Below are 15,591 nucleotides of genomic sequence, written 5' to 3'. Positions count from 1 at the left end.
TAGACGACAAGCTTTTTGGGGATCTCCCAAGTAAACTCTGGTCGACCAAAGTGGCCATAAGAGGCTGTCTGCTGGTAGATCGGCCTCTTCAGGTTCAGTTCCCTGAGGAGGAAACAGAAGAAATTCAACATCAGAGGTGAGTCTTGTCCAGGCTGGTTATCCCTTTTTATTTGTGTATGTCGAATATTCACATAACTGCGGACAAACTAATTGCAGCACTTTATTCGACGAACATTTATCAGCAAAAAATGGTTGGAGATTTGAATTTTGTGGCCAGGTTGTTTGCATGTTCTCCTGTTTGGGTTTTCGCAGGAGTGTATGACACTAAATTTGTGCATGTGAATGGTTGTTATTCGTTTGTATCAGAGAAGAAACGTGTATGGCTCTGGTGCATGCGATATGCCGATACAATATGTAAATGTTGATAGATGCAGTATGTAGGACACCATATTAAAGCCACTCTGTGTGCAACTTTGTTGTAGGGCAGTAGGAGAATCCAAAAATACAGAGGACAGCATTTTTTTTTAACATGCATTACTTATAGTGACCGGCAGAGGGCGACTCCACTGACTGCGTGACTCAGTCTATTTGAAAAGAAGAGAAAATGTCCTTTCTTCTCACTTAGTTTATCATCTCAGTAAACATTTTCTTGATGCCTTTATGGTCTCTGTTGCTGGTTTAAAGTCTTCTTCAAAACAGAAACATGTTCCAGTTGTAAATTATGGTTGCTACTGTTTGAGAGTGAACAGATTCAGAGCCACCACTCGGCCCTCTATCAGCGTCACATGTTCAGACCAGTTGGTCACATCAGTGTTGCTGCATTCACTTCTTCAATGCAGTTTGTGAGTCTGCGTTATTTGTCTTTGAAATGAGGATTTTTCATTTACTACATTTGGTATAAACAAGCGATCAATCATCCTATTTCAGTTGCTGATCAATGAATGAAACATTTTCTACAAACAAAAACATCCCCCTTCAGAATAACTGAAGACTCTAAAGACAGTGTCTTAATAAGAATCAGTCTGTTTCGTCACATGTGTCACATTTGTGTGTTTACCTGACAATGACTCCTGGCCGCAGATCAAAGTTCTTGTTGACAATCTGGAGCAGTTCTGACTCTGTTTTCTTTGAGGAACCGTAGGTGAACAAGGAGATGGACAAAGGATGGGCCACTCCAATGGCATAAGACACCTGTAACACATCCGGACGTGGAGACCACTGGTCATCTATGCACACATTTAGACCGTCCACATGGTTGGACAGGTTAAAGGGTGAAGCCAGATGCTCACCTGAACCAGAACTCTTCTGCACAGTTTAGCTTTGACCAGAGACTTGGCGACCCAGCGAGCAGCGTAGGCAGCAGAGCGGTCGACCTTTGAGAAGTCTTTGCCAGAGAAAGCTCCACCGCCGTGAGCTCCCCAACCTCCATATGTGTCTACAATGATCTTCCTACCCGTCACCCCAGCATCACCCTGTTGGGCAAAAAAAAAATAAATAAAAAAATGGGAAGATGAGCAAAAAATCATTTTTTTCCTTTCTAAGTAAAGTAGCAGTTTGTATGCGATGGTCACCTGGGGTCCTCCAATGACGAAGCGACCACTTGGCTGGAGGTGGTAGACGGTTTTATCATCCAGATATTTAGCAGGAACCACAGTGTCAATCACCTGATGGACAGGATTCAGCATTATCACCAAACTTCTGATTTCATTTCCCTTCTAACAACCCTTCTAAGTCGGGCTAGGTGTGTTTACAAGGCTGTACCTTCTCCTTAAGGACCCTCTGCTGCTCCTCCAGAGTGATACAGTCATCGTGCTGGACAGAGACCACAATAGTGTGGACTCTCTTGGGGATCACAGCTCCATCCTTCTGCTCGTAATGCACTGTCACCTGCGGGAGAAACGATTCTCACTCATTACATTTTCTGACACGGACACTGCAGTATTGAATTTACAGACCTTTGACTTGAATAACTTTTGGCCTGACATCTTATTTTATCACAGAAAAAAAGTGGTTATATCTGCAGTATCTTGTGATCTATGAAGCTACTGTTAGCCTACTCTGATGTTCTAACAACCTGCAACCTGACCTGAAACACAGAGGCATCGGACGCTGTGTATCACAGCGCTGCAGTCAGCAGCTAACTGCCTCAAAATCAGCCAAAAGTCTATTATTTCAGTACAGACAGCTTTATCTCAGCCTCTGTTGATCCGATTTTGCGCGCTTGCACCAAAATAATCTCTTGGAAGACGTCCAGTGTGGAAACAATCAGCCGATTCACAGAAGGACTCCTGCGCGGTTCCTGTTTCGGGAGTCGAAAAGAAATGCGCACCTGAGTTTTAGAGTCAGGACGCAGCCAGGGGATGACGCCAGTGCGTCTGAGTTCGGCCATCTTTGAGTTGAGTTTGTGAGCCAAGACGATGGTGAGAGGCATGCACTCCTCGGTCTCATCGGTGGCATAGCCGAACATAAGACCCTGCAGAGGAAAGAGAGAGAGTCAGAGAACAAGAACAGAAATCAGAAAATCTATCTATATAAGTAAAATAACATAATTGTTTGAGATTAGATTTATAAGAAGAACCTAATCCATCAAGTTTTGTTTAACATGTTTTAATGGTGCTATGGATTGAAATGCTCTTATTTATTCAAATACAATTTTGAGGTGCTTATGCTACTTTATACGTTACTCTAATACAGTTCAGAGGGCAACAATGCACTTTAATCTCAAATCTGTCTCTCAATCTCAAAGAAAAGTTATGTTCAAGATATCTTTGAGTTGTTAGCAGTTCAATCAAGGAAAGGTTTAATTTCCAAATGTCTCAGTGTAAAGCTCAAAGATGTAAAATCATTGTTGTCACTCTTTAAAATGGATGCACCCCTAGGTTGGAAACCTAACCTAACTAAATGGATGTAAAGCAGTTAAAATGAGCTCCACCTCAACCATTTACAACAAGAGAGCACTAATATCTATCTGATTAAAAAAGGACATGTATAATTGGTATCAACATGCTTTCCCAGTAGCATTGCCCCAGATGTTGTCTTTAGCTGTTCGTTAACGTGGTCGTATTGAGTCACGCAAACTCTATGTTCGATTTCTGTCAGTGTCACTCAGCCTTCAAGCCAACATGAGCCAAAGGACACATTTTTTCTGTTGCAACAGACCTACCTGGTCTCCCGCTCCAATGTCCTCCTCCTGTCTGTCAACATGGACTCCCTGAGCAATGTCCGGACTCTGCTGCTCCAGAGCCACCAGCACGTTACACGTCTTATAGTCAAAACCTGCGGGATGACAGTTAAGGAGAGACCGTAAAGACTAAAAGCCGGGGAGCACATATGGCCTCTGTTTGTGTTGCGTGTTACGCTCTGACCTTTGTCGGAGTTGTCGTAGCCGATGTGTTTGATGGTGTCCCTCACCACCTTCTGATAGTCCACATTGGCCCGAGACGTGATCTCTCCACAGAGCAACACCATGCCAGTCTTACACACCGTCTCTGTCAACACAACCCACACATTATATTAGACATCGATCACTGGTGCAATGCCATGATAAGCCTGACTGCTGTCGTCAGCCGTCCCACCAGTTGTCATCTTGTGACAATCAGTACTGATACTGATATTTAGTTTGTTTACACTCTAAACTAAACTGACTTCACGTTGCCCTTTGCCTTACATACTATTTAAAGGAATAAGTCGATGATAAAGAAGATGACCTCATGAGATTATAGACAAACTTATTCTTTTCTGTTTCTCCGTGATTAAAAAAATGAATACATAAATAAAAATCACATGATCTGGATTTTAGATTGCTCACCACAGGCCACTTTGGCATCAGGGTCCTGCTTCAGGTGTGCGTCCAGGACGGCATCACTGATCTGGTCACAGATCTTGTCTGCGGAGAAGCAAGAAGCATTAAGCAAAAACGTTAGATTCAAAACTAAAGAGTAGTGCATTTCCAGGCCCGTCCATTAGGCAGAAATTAACTTTTGAGACAGTACTCCTAAAACTTTTTATATCCCTGCTGTTCTCATAATATTACACAAAAAGGTGTTAGTTTGGGTGTCCATGCTTCCATGTATTTCTCTGAAAGGCTACAAGCTTATATTTTCAGCCGGAAGAATAATGGACCCAGTTCTGTACGTTTGAGTGGAGCAGCAGGACAATGCCTCACAAGCCACCCCATTCATCTTTCTCTGGCACCCCGCTGAAGCAATGCAATACACATGTTACATCAGACACAGCATCATCCTGTGGTTACATGGAGGAGCTCAAAATATAGACCCTTTCAAAACATTGTGCTGTATGGCCAAAATAATAATTTTTTTTTTTAATCTTTACAGTTTCCATTCTGCAGCTGCAGATCTATGTGTCTGACATGTCTGACTAGCAGCAAAAGCTGGCCACTATCAGTGGGAACAGCCCAGACCTCGGTGTGTGTTATCAAATCAGAAGGTGTGTGCTGCTGCATTCTGCCAAGGCCACAGGCACCTCTGTGAATGTACAAAAAAGAGTGAGTAAAGTTTATCACTGAAACCTGGCTTCATATAGGCTGATAGGCTGCACACCCAAATAAATAAATGGATAAACACAACATCACAGTGACGTGTGGGAAAAGCATCTGGAAATCACATGTGGACTGTCATAAACAATAAAGTGAAAGATCCAACTGTCAACATGGCTCTTCGCCACTGAATTAGACATATGTTGATAGCAATTTTACATGATTGTACGGAAGAGAGTTTGGTTTGCTCCTCTGCTCCTATGAATGTGATTAGTTTTTTTTTTTAAGACCTAAGAGATTTTAAACAGCCCCAATCATAAAAATCATGAAAAAACTTTTCTTCAAAAAACTTTAATAGAAACTTTAATGAGGTCATGTTCTGTCATTATCTGTGAGGCTGCACAACAGGTTTACTCCGCCGCATTTACTGATTATCGATTCAGCGCAGGGACTTTGTAAGGTTACATATTTGTGAAAGGATTGCAACACACTGACGGGGGTGGAGGGTCGAAAGGCAGCAGCGTCCAGGACAGAGTACACTTTAACTTTTGCCATTTGGTTAAAGTTAGACAAGCTTCTTCATGTGTGCATAGAACATCTGGAAAACACTTGAAGATTTATTTTGCAATCATTTATTTTAAACAAATATAAACACTTTATAACCACTTTTTAACATATTATAACCAAGAAAGCGTTTAAAGAAAGGCAACTGGACTTTCGGATGGGTGGTGAAACGTCTTCTCAAAAAAACTCTACGAGTCCAGTTGCCTTTCTTTAAACGCTTTCTTGGATATACCATGACCTGGATGACTGAGAATCTTCACAGACAACATATTATAACATAACCGTACATGGCTTAAATATGTTTTAATATTTTGTGACTCATTATCAGTTGATAATTTATGTGTAAAGAACATGTCTTTAGTTTTATTCAATCATCATTGTTCTGTGGCAGCAATTAGCATGCCCCTTAGATCAACATGTCCCTATTTGAACACAAAAGCCAAAATGTGTCCCAGAACCAGCATGTCACTCTGCCCCCTGTTTTCTTCCTTCAGAGTGCAATCTTATACCAGTCTTACACCAGCCTGTCACACACACATTAACCTCCTGCAGGCCATAAGTGAGAGTGAGGGGCAGTAAACACATGTTGCTGTGAATGGAATACCAACCATGCTCGGAGAGTAAATATGCAGCTCTGTGGAGTTATTTTTGACATATAGCCCAACTTGCATGCAGATTACTTATATGCATGTTTTGTATAGTAAGAAAAAGGTCAAAATAAAGTTTTAGAAACAGTTTAGAGTGTTATTTACACATTTTTTATAGATTTCAGTGTGTACACAGGTAGCTACAGTTCACTGAAGACTCACCTGGATGTCCCTCTCCTACGGACTCCGAGGTGAACATGAAAGAGCCGTCATTCAGCGTATCACTCATTTTGTCTACAGGGTCAGTTTCCTCAATTCCCAGCAACGAGCAGTCCAGGCAGATCTGGGGGCGGCTTTATATTCCGGCTGGTTCTCTTCACTAGGGAAAAGAAGAAAGCGAGCCTGCAAAGTCGGTCCTACAAAACTCCACGTCTGTGTCCACATGGCCCAATATATATGGCTAAGGGAACACACACGCGCACGCACACACGCATAAACACACACACATAAACACACACACGCATACACACACACGTCATGTGAATCCATGGGACAGTCCATTCCAGCGGGGAGTGGATGATGGGTGGGCATTTCAGCTCACAGAAACTGCTTGTTAACCCCTTGTGTACAGCATGATGCTAGAGTGTGTGTTTATAGTTATCACCTGCTTTGAGCGCTCTGCTTCATGGTGTGACGTTTCCTGAGTATGAAGCATGAGCGTGTCAAATAGGGGCTTCCCCCTGCCCCCATCACACCGGTGGGACAGCTCTGTGTGCTGGGACAGGGACAGGTTGTGGCAACCTATGCACAGAGAAAGAGAGGGAAAGGTAGTTGTTGTCAAAGGCAAAATGATGCAATTACTACCGTGGTGAAAGAAGACAGTGGATTCAAAACAATTACAAATGATCACAGAATATGTAGCTTTGCAACATTTCATCATTTTAAATAGATTAAAGGAAATTTAATCTTCACTTATTGATGATAAATCCATATTGTTTTTCAAGAAAAAATAACAAACATTCGATGGTTTCAGGTTCTTTGTTGCTTTTACTGGTGTATTTTATTACTGTGGGTCTGAAAAGTAACCTAGTACATTTAGACAAGTACAGTATTAAAGGTGTAAGTCAAATATTTTAGGGCCCTGAAGCTTTGGGGACATTTTGCTATTTTTGACTGTTCCCTATTGTTTTATAAACCAGATGATTCCTCAGATATAACAGTCAGATTAACAGATAATGAAAATAATGTTTAGTTGCAGCCCTAAAATGTGTGAATGACATATGACATATGTTCCATAATGGCAAGAAAAAATAAAAACACCTTAATCATTGGTGTCCAGTAAGTTGTCTCATCAACTTCAGTAGCCATGACTGAATACACAAATCACAAAATAATTTGGTACACAGATGGTTTAATGCACTGTTATTGTATGAGCACTTCACTGTTTTATATCTGCGTCAGTAGTGAATCTGTAGTAGTAACAAATAACTTTATTCCACTATGATTGGCTGATTTTAACCACGTTCTGTCTGTTTAATCTTTTCTTGCAAACAGAAATTAATGCTGCAGAGAAACAATATTTCCCTTTAGAACATGAGACAACTTAAATTGACAATGCATGGAAAAAAGAAATAAAAATATTGTAAAGTTGTACTTCAGTACAGTTCAATTTAATTAGCTACTTTCACTCGCGTCCAGTAATTAAGTTTAGAGCAGACAGTCATCTGTTGTCTGAATGCTGCTTTCCATCCAAGTCCCTGCCTGAGGCTCTGGTCTCTGAACACAACTGCAGAAAATTTCAAGCCATTTCCTGGGACAAGATCAAATAATGAAGATGTGTCTCTCAGATATCTCATGGCCTTTCAGGTGAGTCACTGTGCCTGTGTTTGTGCAGAAAATCGGGGCCTGCATAGGACTGTTTGTGCAAGTGTTGCTCACAAACATACACGCACACACAAGCATAATGTATGTGCATGCACAAACACACACCTGGAGAAACAATGGGGCAGTCAACAACATAGACACAGATTCTGTACCTTTTCATGGGTATACAAGCTCTGCACACAGTGAGAGATAAACAAATCACTCTTTACTGGAGCGTAGATGGTGCAGAGGGACAAACCCTTTCTCTCCATCTTTCCCTCATCTGGCTCTAATTTCAGTTGGTGTTGAGTTGGCCCAGTGAAATGAGATGAGAATTTTAACTAGCTCTCTGTAGTAAATAAAATTACTCTCTTCCTGACTGATTTAAGGTTAATGTAAAGCAGATTTGACCAGAAGAACAAAAAGCTACATTGACTTCTGCGAGCAGTGATTGTATAACTAATTTTACACCAAGTTTTACAGAAAGTCTAGTTTGAATTTTGAGATACCATGTTCCATTTTACTTTTGTAGTATTTGTAAAACTACAGTTACATTTCTTTTGGTAGACTGTGCTTTTTTCAGAAAGACATTAATAACAACTGATCTGCAGGAATAATCAATATAAAGCAAAACCAAGTGATATATTGAACAGATATCTGAACTACATGTCATATATGCAAACAAATCTAAGAGTTTGCTGGGTGGGACATAAAAACACTTCCGAGGGCTTTCCCTGCAAATCAGACATTTATCCAAAAGACTATTCAAGCCAAAAAATCATCCTTTGTTGTGAGATATTCAGACAAAATCTTAATAATATAATAATACATAGTAGATCATATAGAAGGAAATCTAGTCAGAAGGCCAGCAGAGACGTTTCAACAGTTAAAAGCAAATTAACCAGCTCAAAGCAAAATGTCACTGTTAAAAATACAGATTAAAGTAATAGAGCATTGCTAGATATCTAAAAGTGAGTTCCAACAGCTGAAATAATTATCCAAAGCACAAAAATATAAAATAATGCTAAAGTCTGAAAGCTAAAAGTGACCAGTTGAAAAGGATAAAGGCGAAACAGTGGACAAAATGCTAGCTGGCTAAAACAGTTGACAGTTAATTGTCAATTGACATAATACAAGCTTTTACTTACAATATCAAAATAGCACTTATGGGCAAAAAGCAAATTTACAAAATTAGTTAAAGACAAGATAAAGGTTTGAAATAATGCTAGCTAAGTGCAACCCCTTGAGCTAACTTTAGCTAGCTAAATGTAAACTGCTGAAATATTTCTAGCTGCCTAAAAGCTACCTAATAATTTGAAATAATACTAGTTAGCCAAAATATAATGGTTAAATAATTGAAATAATGATAGAGAAAAGTAACCAGTTGAGATAATGGTTACTACTACTTACTTGAAATAAAGGTTCTAATTAGCTAAAAATAAAAATAGTTAGCTTAAGATAATGGATAAACTGCTGAAATACTGCTAACTAGCTAAAGATGCACTGGCTAGCTAAAAGTAAACTGTTTAAATAATGCTAGCTAGGTCAAAGTAACAACTTGAAATGATGCTAATGAACTAAAAGTAAATATAACAGGCTAAGGATTGTGAATAAAGATGTGGACTAATGTTAGAAAAAAGTAACCAATTTAATTAGCAGCAGCTAGCTAAAAAAAAGTACCAACCAACTAAAGGTAACAACTCGAAATAATGCTAATTAGCTTAAAGTAAACATAAACAATTAGCTAAAGGCAAAAGTAGAAGTAATACTTGTTAAAAGTAACCAGTTAACCTAATTGTTGCTAACTAAAAGTAAACAGTTGAAATAATATAGCTAGGTTAAAGGAATAACTTGAAATATTGCAAATTACCTGAAAGTAAACATAAATATTTAGCTAAAGAAAATGGACCAAGAGTTAACGTAATAGCTAAAAGTAACCAGTAGAGGTACATGTTGCTAGCTAAAGGTAAATTGAGACAATGCCTGCGAACTAAACGTTATGAATTGAAATAAAGCCAGCTCCAAGTAAACGTAAATAATTAGCTAAGGATAATAAACTGTTGAAATGAATAATCCTTCAACAGACAGATAATCCTTTAATTTATCCCACAGTTTTATTGTTACAGCAGCATAAAAAGTAAAGATTAAATAAATACAAAAATAGCAAATTAATACAACAGTAGCTATACGATTGTGGTCTGCTGGGAGCAGGCTTGGTTGAACAAACTCACAGCAGCAGGAAGGAAAGACCTGTAGTAATGCCCTTTCACACATTGCCCAGTGGTGTTATAGTGCCATGCTGAAATAATTAACCAAAAGTAATTGATTAACAGTAATAATCAGATAAAATAAATAAATTGTTTTCATTTCACTTCCCCTCCCCTTTCTTTCCCTGCACTGTGGGACAGTGACAGCATATTCAAAAATGTAAAATACATACTCAATACTTGAAAAATACCAGGCATGTATTATGGAAAAGAGACACAGGTGTCTATGGGGAGACAGATGTCAGAGGTCTGATGGTTCAATGTAACAAACATGAACTAGCTTCAACTAGAGAAGGCATGAAATTCCTGCCTGATGCCAAAGAGAGAGCATGGACCCCGTCTACAGTCTGGCACAGGGAGTGACCTCTGGATGATACACCTCTGTTTGTTTTGGCTGGACCAGCTTTGCTGGGGTTGAAACACTTACAGGCACCACATTTGTTACGTGTGCACACGTGAACTATGAGTTTGGTTGGTTTGCCTCTAAGCACTTGTTAATGACTGACTGGGAAAATATTTTTTTTCAGCACCAACAAGATTGTCCCGGTACATGTCGGAAGATAACGGCTATCTGAGTTTTGGCAGCACGTCAGCTTGAAACATGAAAAGGATCAATATGTGTTATGACTTGTTTTTTTCCATATTGGCAGCCCAAACACACACACACACACACACAGCTATATATAGATAGATAGATAGATAAAAAGACCACATTGAAATCCCAGTTTGATCAGCATCCCTGTATTTAAACAAATCTGTGGTTTGGAGTAATTGTGCAAACATTTTTGTTTGTTGAATGTAGGTTTCCACTACCTCTGCACCTGCTAGTAATGTGCATGATCTCCCATTAAAGAAAAGATTGCAAAGACACGATTAACAGCGAGGATCATTTTGTGTCTTCTCTGGGTTTCAAGCCCAACTCCAAATAAACTGTAATAAACCTGGCTAATTTACATTTTGGGGTGAACAACACAGATTGTCTTCTACTGTGTAGTTACGAGGTGTATGTCCACTACACGTGAGTCAGCAATGACTGAACTGATTGAAGGAGAGGAAGGAAATGTTTGATATGAATTCTAAAGTGTAGGTTACTGCTGTCACACTTCCCAGTTTACTTAGTCAGTATGAAGCAGTGGATTCACGAAACCTACTGACCCGCGACCCTTCATCTACAGGGCTGCTGATCCGCTCAGAAGATGAAGAGCACAATGAGAAAAACCTGATGACGTCTATGTTGCTGCAAGAGTAGTATGTATAAAATCTTCACCCATTTATTTTGATGACCAACCTATTTCACACATCATTGTCTATTTTCAACACATCATGTATGCCAACATAACCAATCCCAAATCAGTTTAACAAAAGCAGGCCACATGACAGTGTATCCTCCTTCTATCTGACTGGCTACATGAAGTGTGTGTCACGCTGAACCCCAGTGCGCTTCAATTTAAAATTTGCGTTTCTGGGTCGCTTTGAGGTTCAGTCAGACTCAAACTTGACAGAACAGGATGAGATAAATGCCTGGTGGCCCCAGTGCCTGTTAACACCTGTTTGCCTTTCCCCAAGTTCAAGGACACATAGTTTACCTGTGTAGCTTTCCTCTCCGCTCTATGAGCTTGTCTGGTTTCCAACCAGTTTCATCTGGATGACAGGCAGAATAAGTTGGATCTTGCCAGATGAGAACTTTTATTGCATGGTTGAAAGAGTGAGGGACGATTAGGGTGTACAACTTGTTATGTAATGAGTAACATGTCAATAAATAGTAGATAATAAATCTAGCCTGTCATAGAAATAGTTTTATATACGTTTAAAGATAGGTCTTCTTATCAGTGTTGTTCTATGTTTTACAGCCTTTGCTGGTTTCTTCCTGTTTGTATTTATCTGAATCTTAGGCCTGAAAACTGTTTACAGCATCGTCAGACAGTACTTTAAAGTTTATAAGTTCACTTCACATAGAATCTGTGCCATCATTCAGGCATGCTTGAAACGGGTTCAACAGCAGATCTCTCTTCTCAGATTAACTCGGTCAGTAATCACTATCCCGCTCCCTGTCCTTTTACTAATGCCCTCTTCGCTGTCTGATTGGCCTCGTTCGCACAATGAGAATTTGACATGTCAACCAATGTCTGTGAGCGGGAACGCCACGCAGGAGGAGGGGTGCAAATCTCCAGCTGTGATTGGCTGCTGGTCACACACACTCCCCACTAGAGCAGTGTTGGTCTGAGACAAGATTGTTCTGCATTTGCGTTTGCATGTGTGCCTGTTTGTATATGAGAACACAAGCAGGAAAACAACCCCAAACCTCTCATTAATATACATTTCATGTATTGAGGCTGTGCATGTTTTTGTTAAGGGTGGCCATATGTCATCTATTATATTTCATAGTAGATGGCTTGAAATGAACAAAGACTAACATCCAGGCGGACAGGCAACCCAGCATATGGCTGAGCAGAAAAGCCAGAGGGAGAGTAGCAGCTGGGCTCGAGAAGTGTCATCCTATCCCGTCTCTATTCCAGCCCATTTTGGACCCTCAGCACATTCCTCTGTGCAGCCGCCACCAATGAGTGAAATATTACCACTATATCTCTCTAGCACTGCTCTTTCCTCACAGATATTATGCAGGACCAAGACAATGTCTTCACATTGCCTATTTTGTCAATGATAGGCAGCGGAAAAAAATATATTATATTAATTAAGGAACAATAAAAATCTGACAAGGACTGAGGGGTAATGGACCTTTAGCTCCTTCACACACACTCCCCCTTTACGGCACCGGACTCTGTTTTTATCAATGGCCCCTCTAATAAAGTTGCTATCGCCACTGCTGGTGGTTGTAAAAATTATCATAAAATGGAGACAGAAAGGTTGTTATAAATAAAATACTGTGACCCTGAAATAAAAGGAACGTAACAACAATCTGTTGAAGACGTCTACAAGAAAGCACAGCAATTCCAGCTGCCTTTGCTTTTACTTTGTCTTTTGGATACCATGACCTGGATGAATCTTCACAGAGATAATGCTACAATCTGTAGTCTTATATGCAGTCCTTTGCGCTGTAGAAAACTGTAGAAAATCCTTCTGAGTGTAAATGGTTTGAAAAAAAACAACAACAACACAATAATTCAAACAAAGCATCCGATAAAAGACCACAAAATGGCCTCGATACCACAAAATTCAAGCTCAGCACAACAGCACTGTTGTCAGAAAAGTAGGATTTATTTTAGGGCTGCTGCAATTAACAGCATTATTCAATAAGAACTTAAACATAAACTGAAAAGTCTATGTGTAGTGCATTGTACTGGGGCAGCTGTAAATGGAAACACTGTCTTGAAGTTGTCTCACACACTGATTTTACCATCAATTTCATATAGATCAGTTTAGAAAGAAATTGATCAGCTCAAATGAATAAAATAATAAAATAATTATACATTTAGTTATATGCAACCTGAACAACTGACAACTTTGGCGTGTTTGTTCTCTAATGTCACTAACCTCCAGCAGGAGTCAGTCTTGCTCTGAGCCATGACAGCTGGAACCTCATCTCAGGGTCTCTTCATCTACTTTATGGTTGTTCCTCGTTCTGCTGGCAAACAAAAAGCTAAATTTCAGAAAGACATATTTATTATGAACTCCACTGCATATTCCAGCAATTAATATAAATATATTAAGACAGCTAAAATCAAGTTCATTATTAAAAATCAGGACACAGACAATTATATGTTGATATCCATCTAAAAAGTTGGATTCGAGACACTATTCCTTATATTAATGGAGCTTGAATGTATTTAAGGCAACATAACTGATTAAAGAAATATCCAAGAATGCAATTACATAGCTGAGGCTGGGCTGCTGTTTGATGAGGAGTTGACTCTGCACCATGCTGAACCTGGCACTGAGAATTCAGCTCAGCCTTGTTTCTCAGAGGTCTTTGAAAAATTCCTGTCATGTTTCGTTCACATAAGCAAGGCTTTCCCTGTGATTGGCCTGATCTGAGTTTAGAGGGCTTAAGGGGCTGCTTGAAAACATCCGATTTCTCCACATTGAGCAGCGAGGCTGGTCTGGTGAGTACGTTTTTTTGTTGAGTTAAATATTGAGTCACAAAATAACAAACTTATTTGATTTTACTGGTATTTTCCTTTTGTTAATATACAGAATTAATGCATGTTTTTAATCTGATCATCCCGATGAGGGAAAGAGGTCACAAGGAAGAGTGCATTCTTGCTTTCTATGTAATATAACATTTTTTACGTAACCTTAATGTCAAATATGTTGATTATTCTGATTAGTATGCATGAGTGTAAAAATAAAACTATAATTTAAGATAATAGCCATGCTAACAGATAAGTTAAAAACAAGGTTGTAAAGCAGAAACATGTCTGAAACTTTATGTGTGTGCATGTTTTCTCTGGAGTTGGCCTGAGGCCTGACCATGGCGACTGTGACCACAGTCCTGAAGGCAGTGAGCCTGTTTGTTGCAGAGCTTATCAGCTCCATCACAGACTGGTTCCAGACCAAGCCAGCATGGGCCAACCTAGGCATGCTGGGGGAAACGGAGCTGAAGACGACTGGAGGCGGTGAGTCCGATAACTGAAATAAACTGAACAAATTAACTTGCAGCACGAGTTTTAAGCATGAAGTTCTCTGGTTTGTGTTAGAACAATAGAACAATGACCGCATGTTGTGTCCCCCATTTTTTGGAAGTGTATTAAGAGGAGATCTCGTAACGGCCGGTAGGAACAGGAAGAATGATTATGTCACAAAAAATTGTCAAAATTGCAAAGCTATCCTCTAATCCATCTAAACCTCTTATAATTGAGTTAGATTAACATAGCTTTAGCACATAACTCGCTTTGTGTGTCTGAGTATGTCAAACACTCATCATTAAATGAAGCATTTGTTTAAAAGAATAGGACTGAAACTTTTAGATTTAATAACGCTCCACTATCTCTTTTAGTCCATGAGCGACACAAGGCCAAAAGTCTGTGGGAGAAGACTGGTGCTGTGGTCATGGTTGTACGGCGACCTGGATGATTATTGTGCAGAGAGGTATGAAGTGGCATTGTCTGTGTGTGTAGAGTGAACTGTTCAACTTTCATTCATGCTATTTGATTTGCTGTCCTTCCTTCTATAGGAGGCTGCTGAGCTTTCCTCTCTGAAGTCCCAGCTGCAGGACCTTGAAGTGCCTCTCTTTGCAGTGGTGAAAGAAAACCTTGGCAAGGAGTTGGACTGCTTCAAGAAGTACTTCTCTGGGAAGATCTACGTGGATCAGCAGGTCTGGTTTTGCAAAATCGTCCCAGACACAAGGCTATAAGTTATTCACTAAAACATTGAGGGTTAAACAGATTAAGCCAATAAACTACTTTTATGTTACATTCATAGAGAAAATTCTACGGCCCTCAACAGAGGTGGATGTGTCTCTCCATGTTTCTGCGTATTGGTGTGTGGAGGAACATTTGGAGGGCCTACCGGAGGGGCTACAGGTGGAGCGTGAGAGGTGAAGGTTTGGTCCTGGGAGGAGTCTTTGTCATTAGCCCAGGAGATAAGGTAGGGTGCAAATGACAGTGTAAATATTGTATGAAAAGTGTGTCTGGATGTTTCCTTGTGCCACAACTGACGGGGATTTTCCACCAGGGTATTCTACTGGAACACCGTGAGAAGGAATTTGGAGATAAAGTGAATATGTTGGCAGTACTCAGAGCAGCACACAAAATGCGAGAGGACAGAAGAAGATAGATCTCGAAGAATGATGAGAGGACTTTTTTTGTGTGTGTGTGTGGCATTATGTAACTGGTTGCATGCATGTTTCTACTTGCAT

General features: G+C 39.9%; 1 protein-coding gene and 1 pseudogene across 2 annotated transcripts; one reads left to right on the top strand and one right to left on the bottom strand.

Annotated features, from left to right (window-relative positions):
* Window positions 1-210: 210 nt before the first annotated feature.
* Window positions 211-13,400, bottom strand: mat1a (methionine adenosyltransferase 1A). Its single transcript, XM_084561136.1, has 10 exons — window positions 13,269-13,400; window positions 5,869-6,447; window positions 3,809-3,886; window positions 3,366-3,488; window positions 3,164-3,276; window positions 2,330-2,473; window positions 1,762-1,887; window positions 1,572-1,664; window positions 1,290-1,472; window positions 211-1,191 (listed from the first exon to the last, which is right to left on the bottom strand). The coding sequence occupies exons 2-10, from the start codon at window positions 5,933-5,935 to the stop codon at window positions 1,054-1,056; spliced, it is 1,065 nt and encodes a 354-aa protein (XP_084417262.1). The 5' UTR covers window positions 5,936-6,447; window positions 13,269-13,400; the 3' UTR covers window positions 211-1,053.
* Window positions 13,401-14,103: 703 nt separating this feature from the next.
* Window positions 14,104-15,523, top strand: LOC311499978 (peroxiredoxin-like 2A; annotated as a pseudogene). Its single transcript has 5 exons — window positions 14,104-14,350; window positions 14,731-14,822; window positions 14,908-15,048; window positions 15,156-15,320; window positions 15,408-15,523. The product of its transcript is annotated as a peroxiredoxin-like 2A (transcript).
* The last annotated feature ends 68 nt before the right edge of the window (window positions 15,524-15,591 follow it).

This window comes from Chelon labrosus (genome assembly GCF_963514085.1).
Source record: "Chelon labrosus genome assembly, chromosome: 15".
In the NCBI taxonomy this organism is placed as follows: domain Eukaryota; kingdom Metazoa; phylum Chordata; class Actinopteri; order Mugiliformes; family Mugilidae; genus Chelon; species Chelon labrosus.
This window is presented reverse-complemented; position numbering and strand designations above follow the sequence as displayed.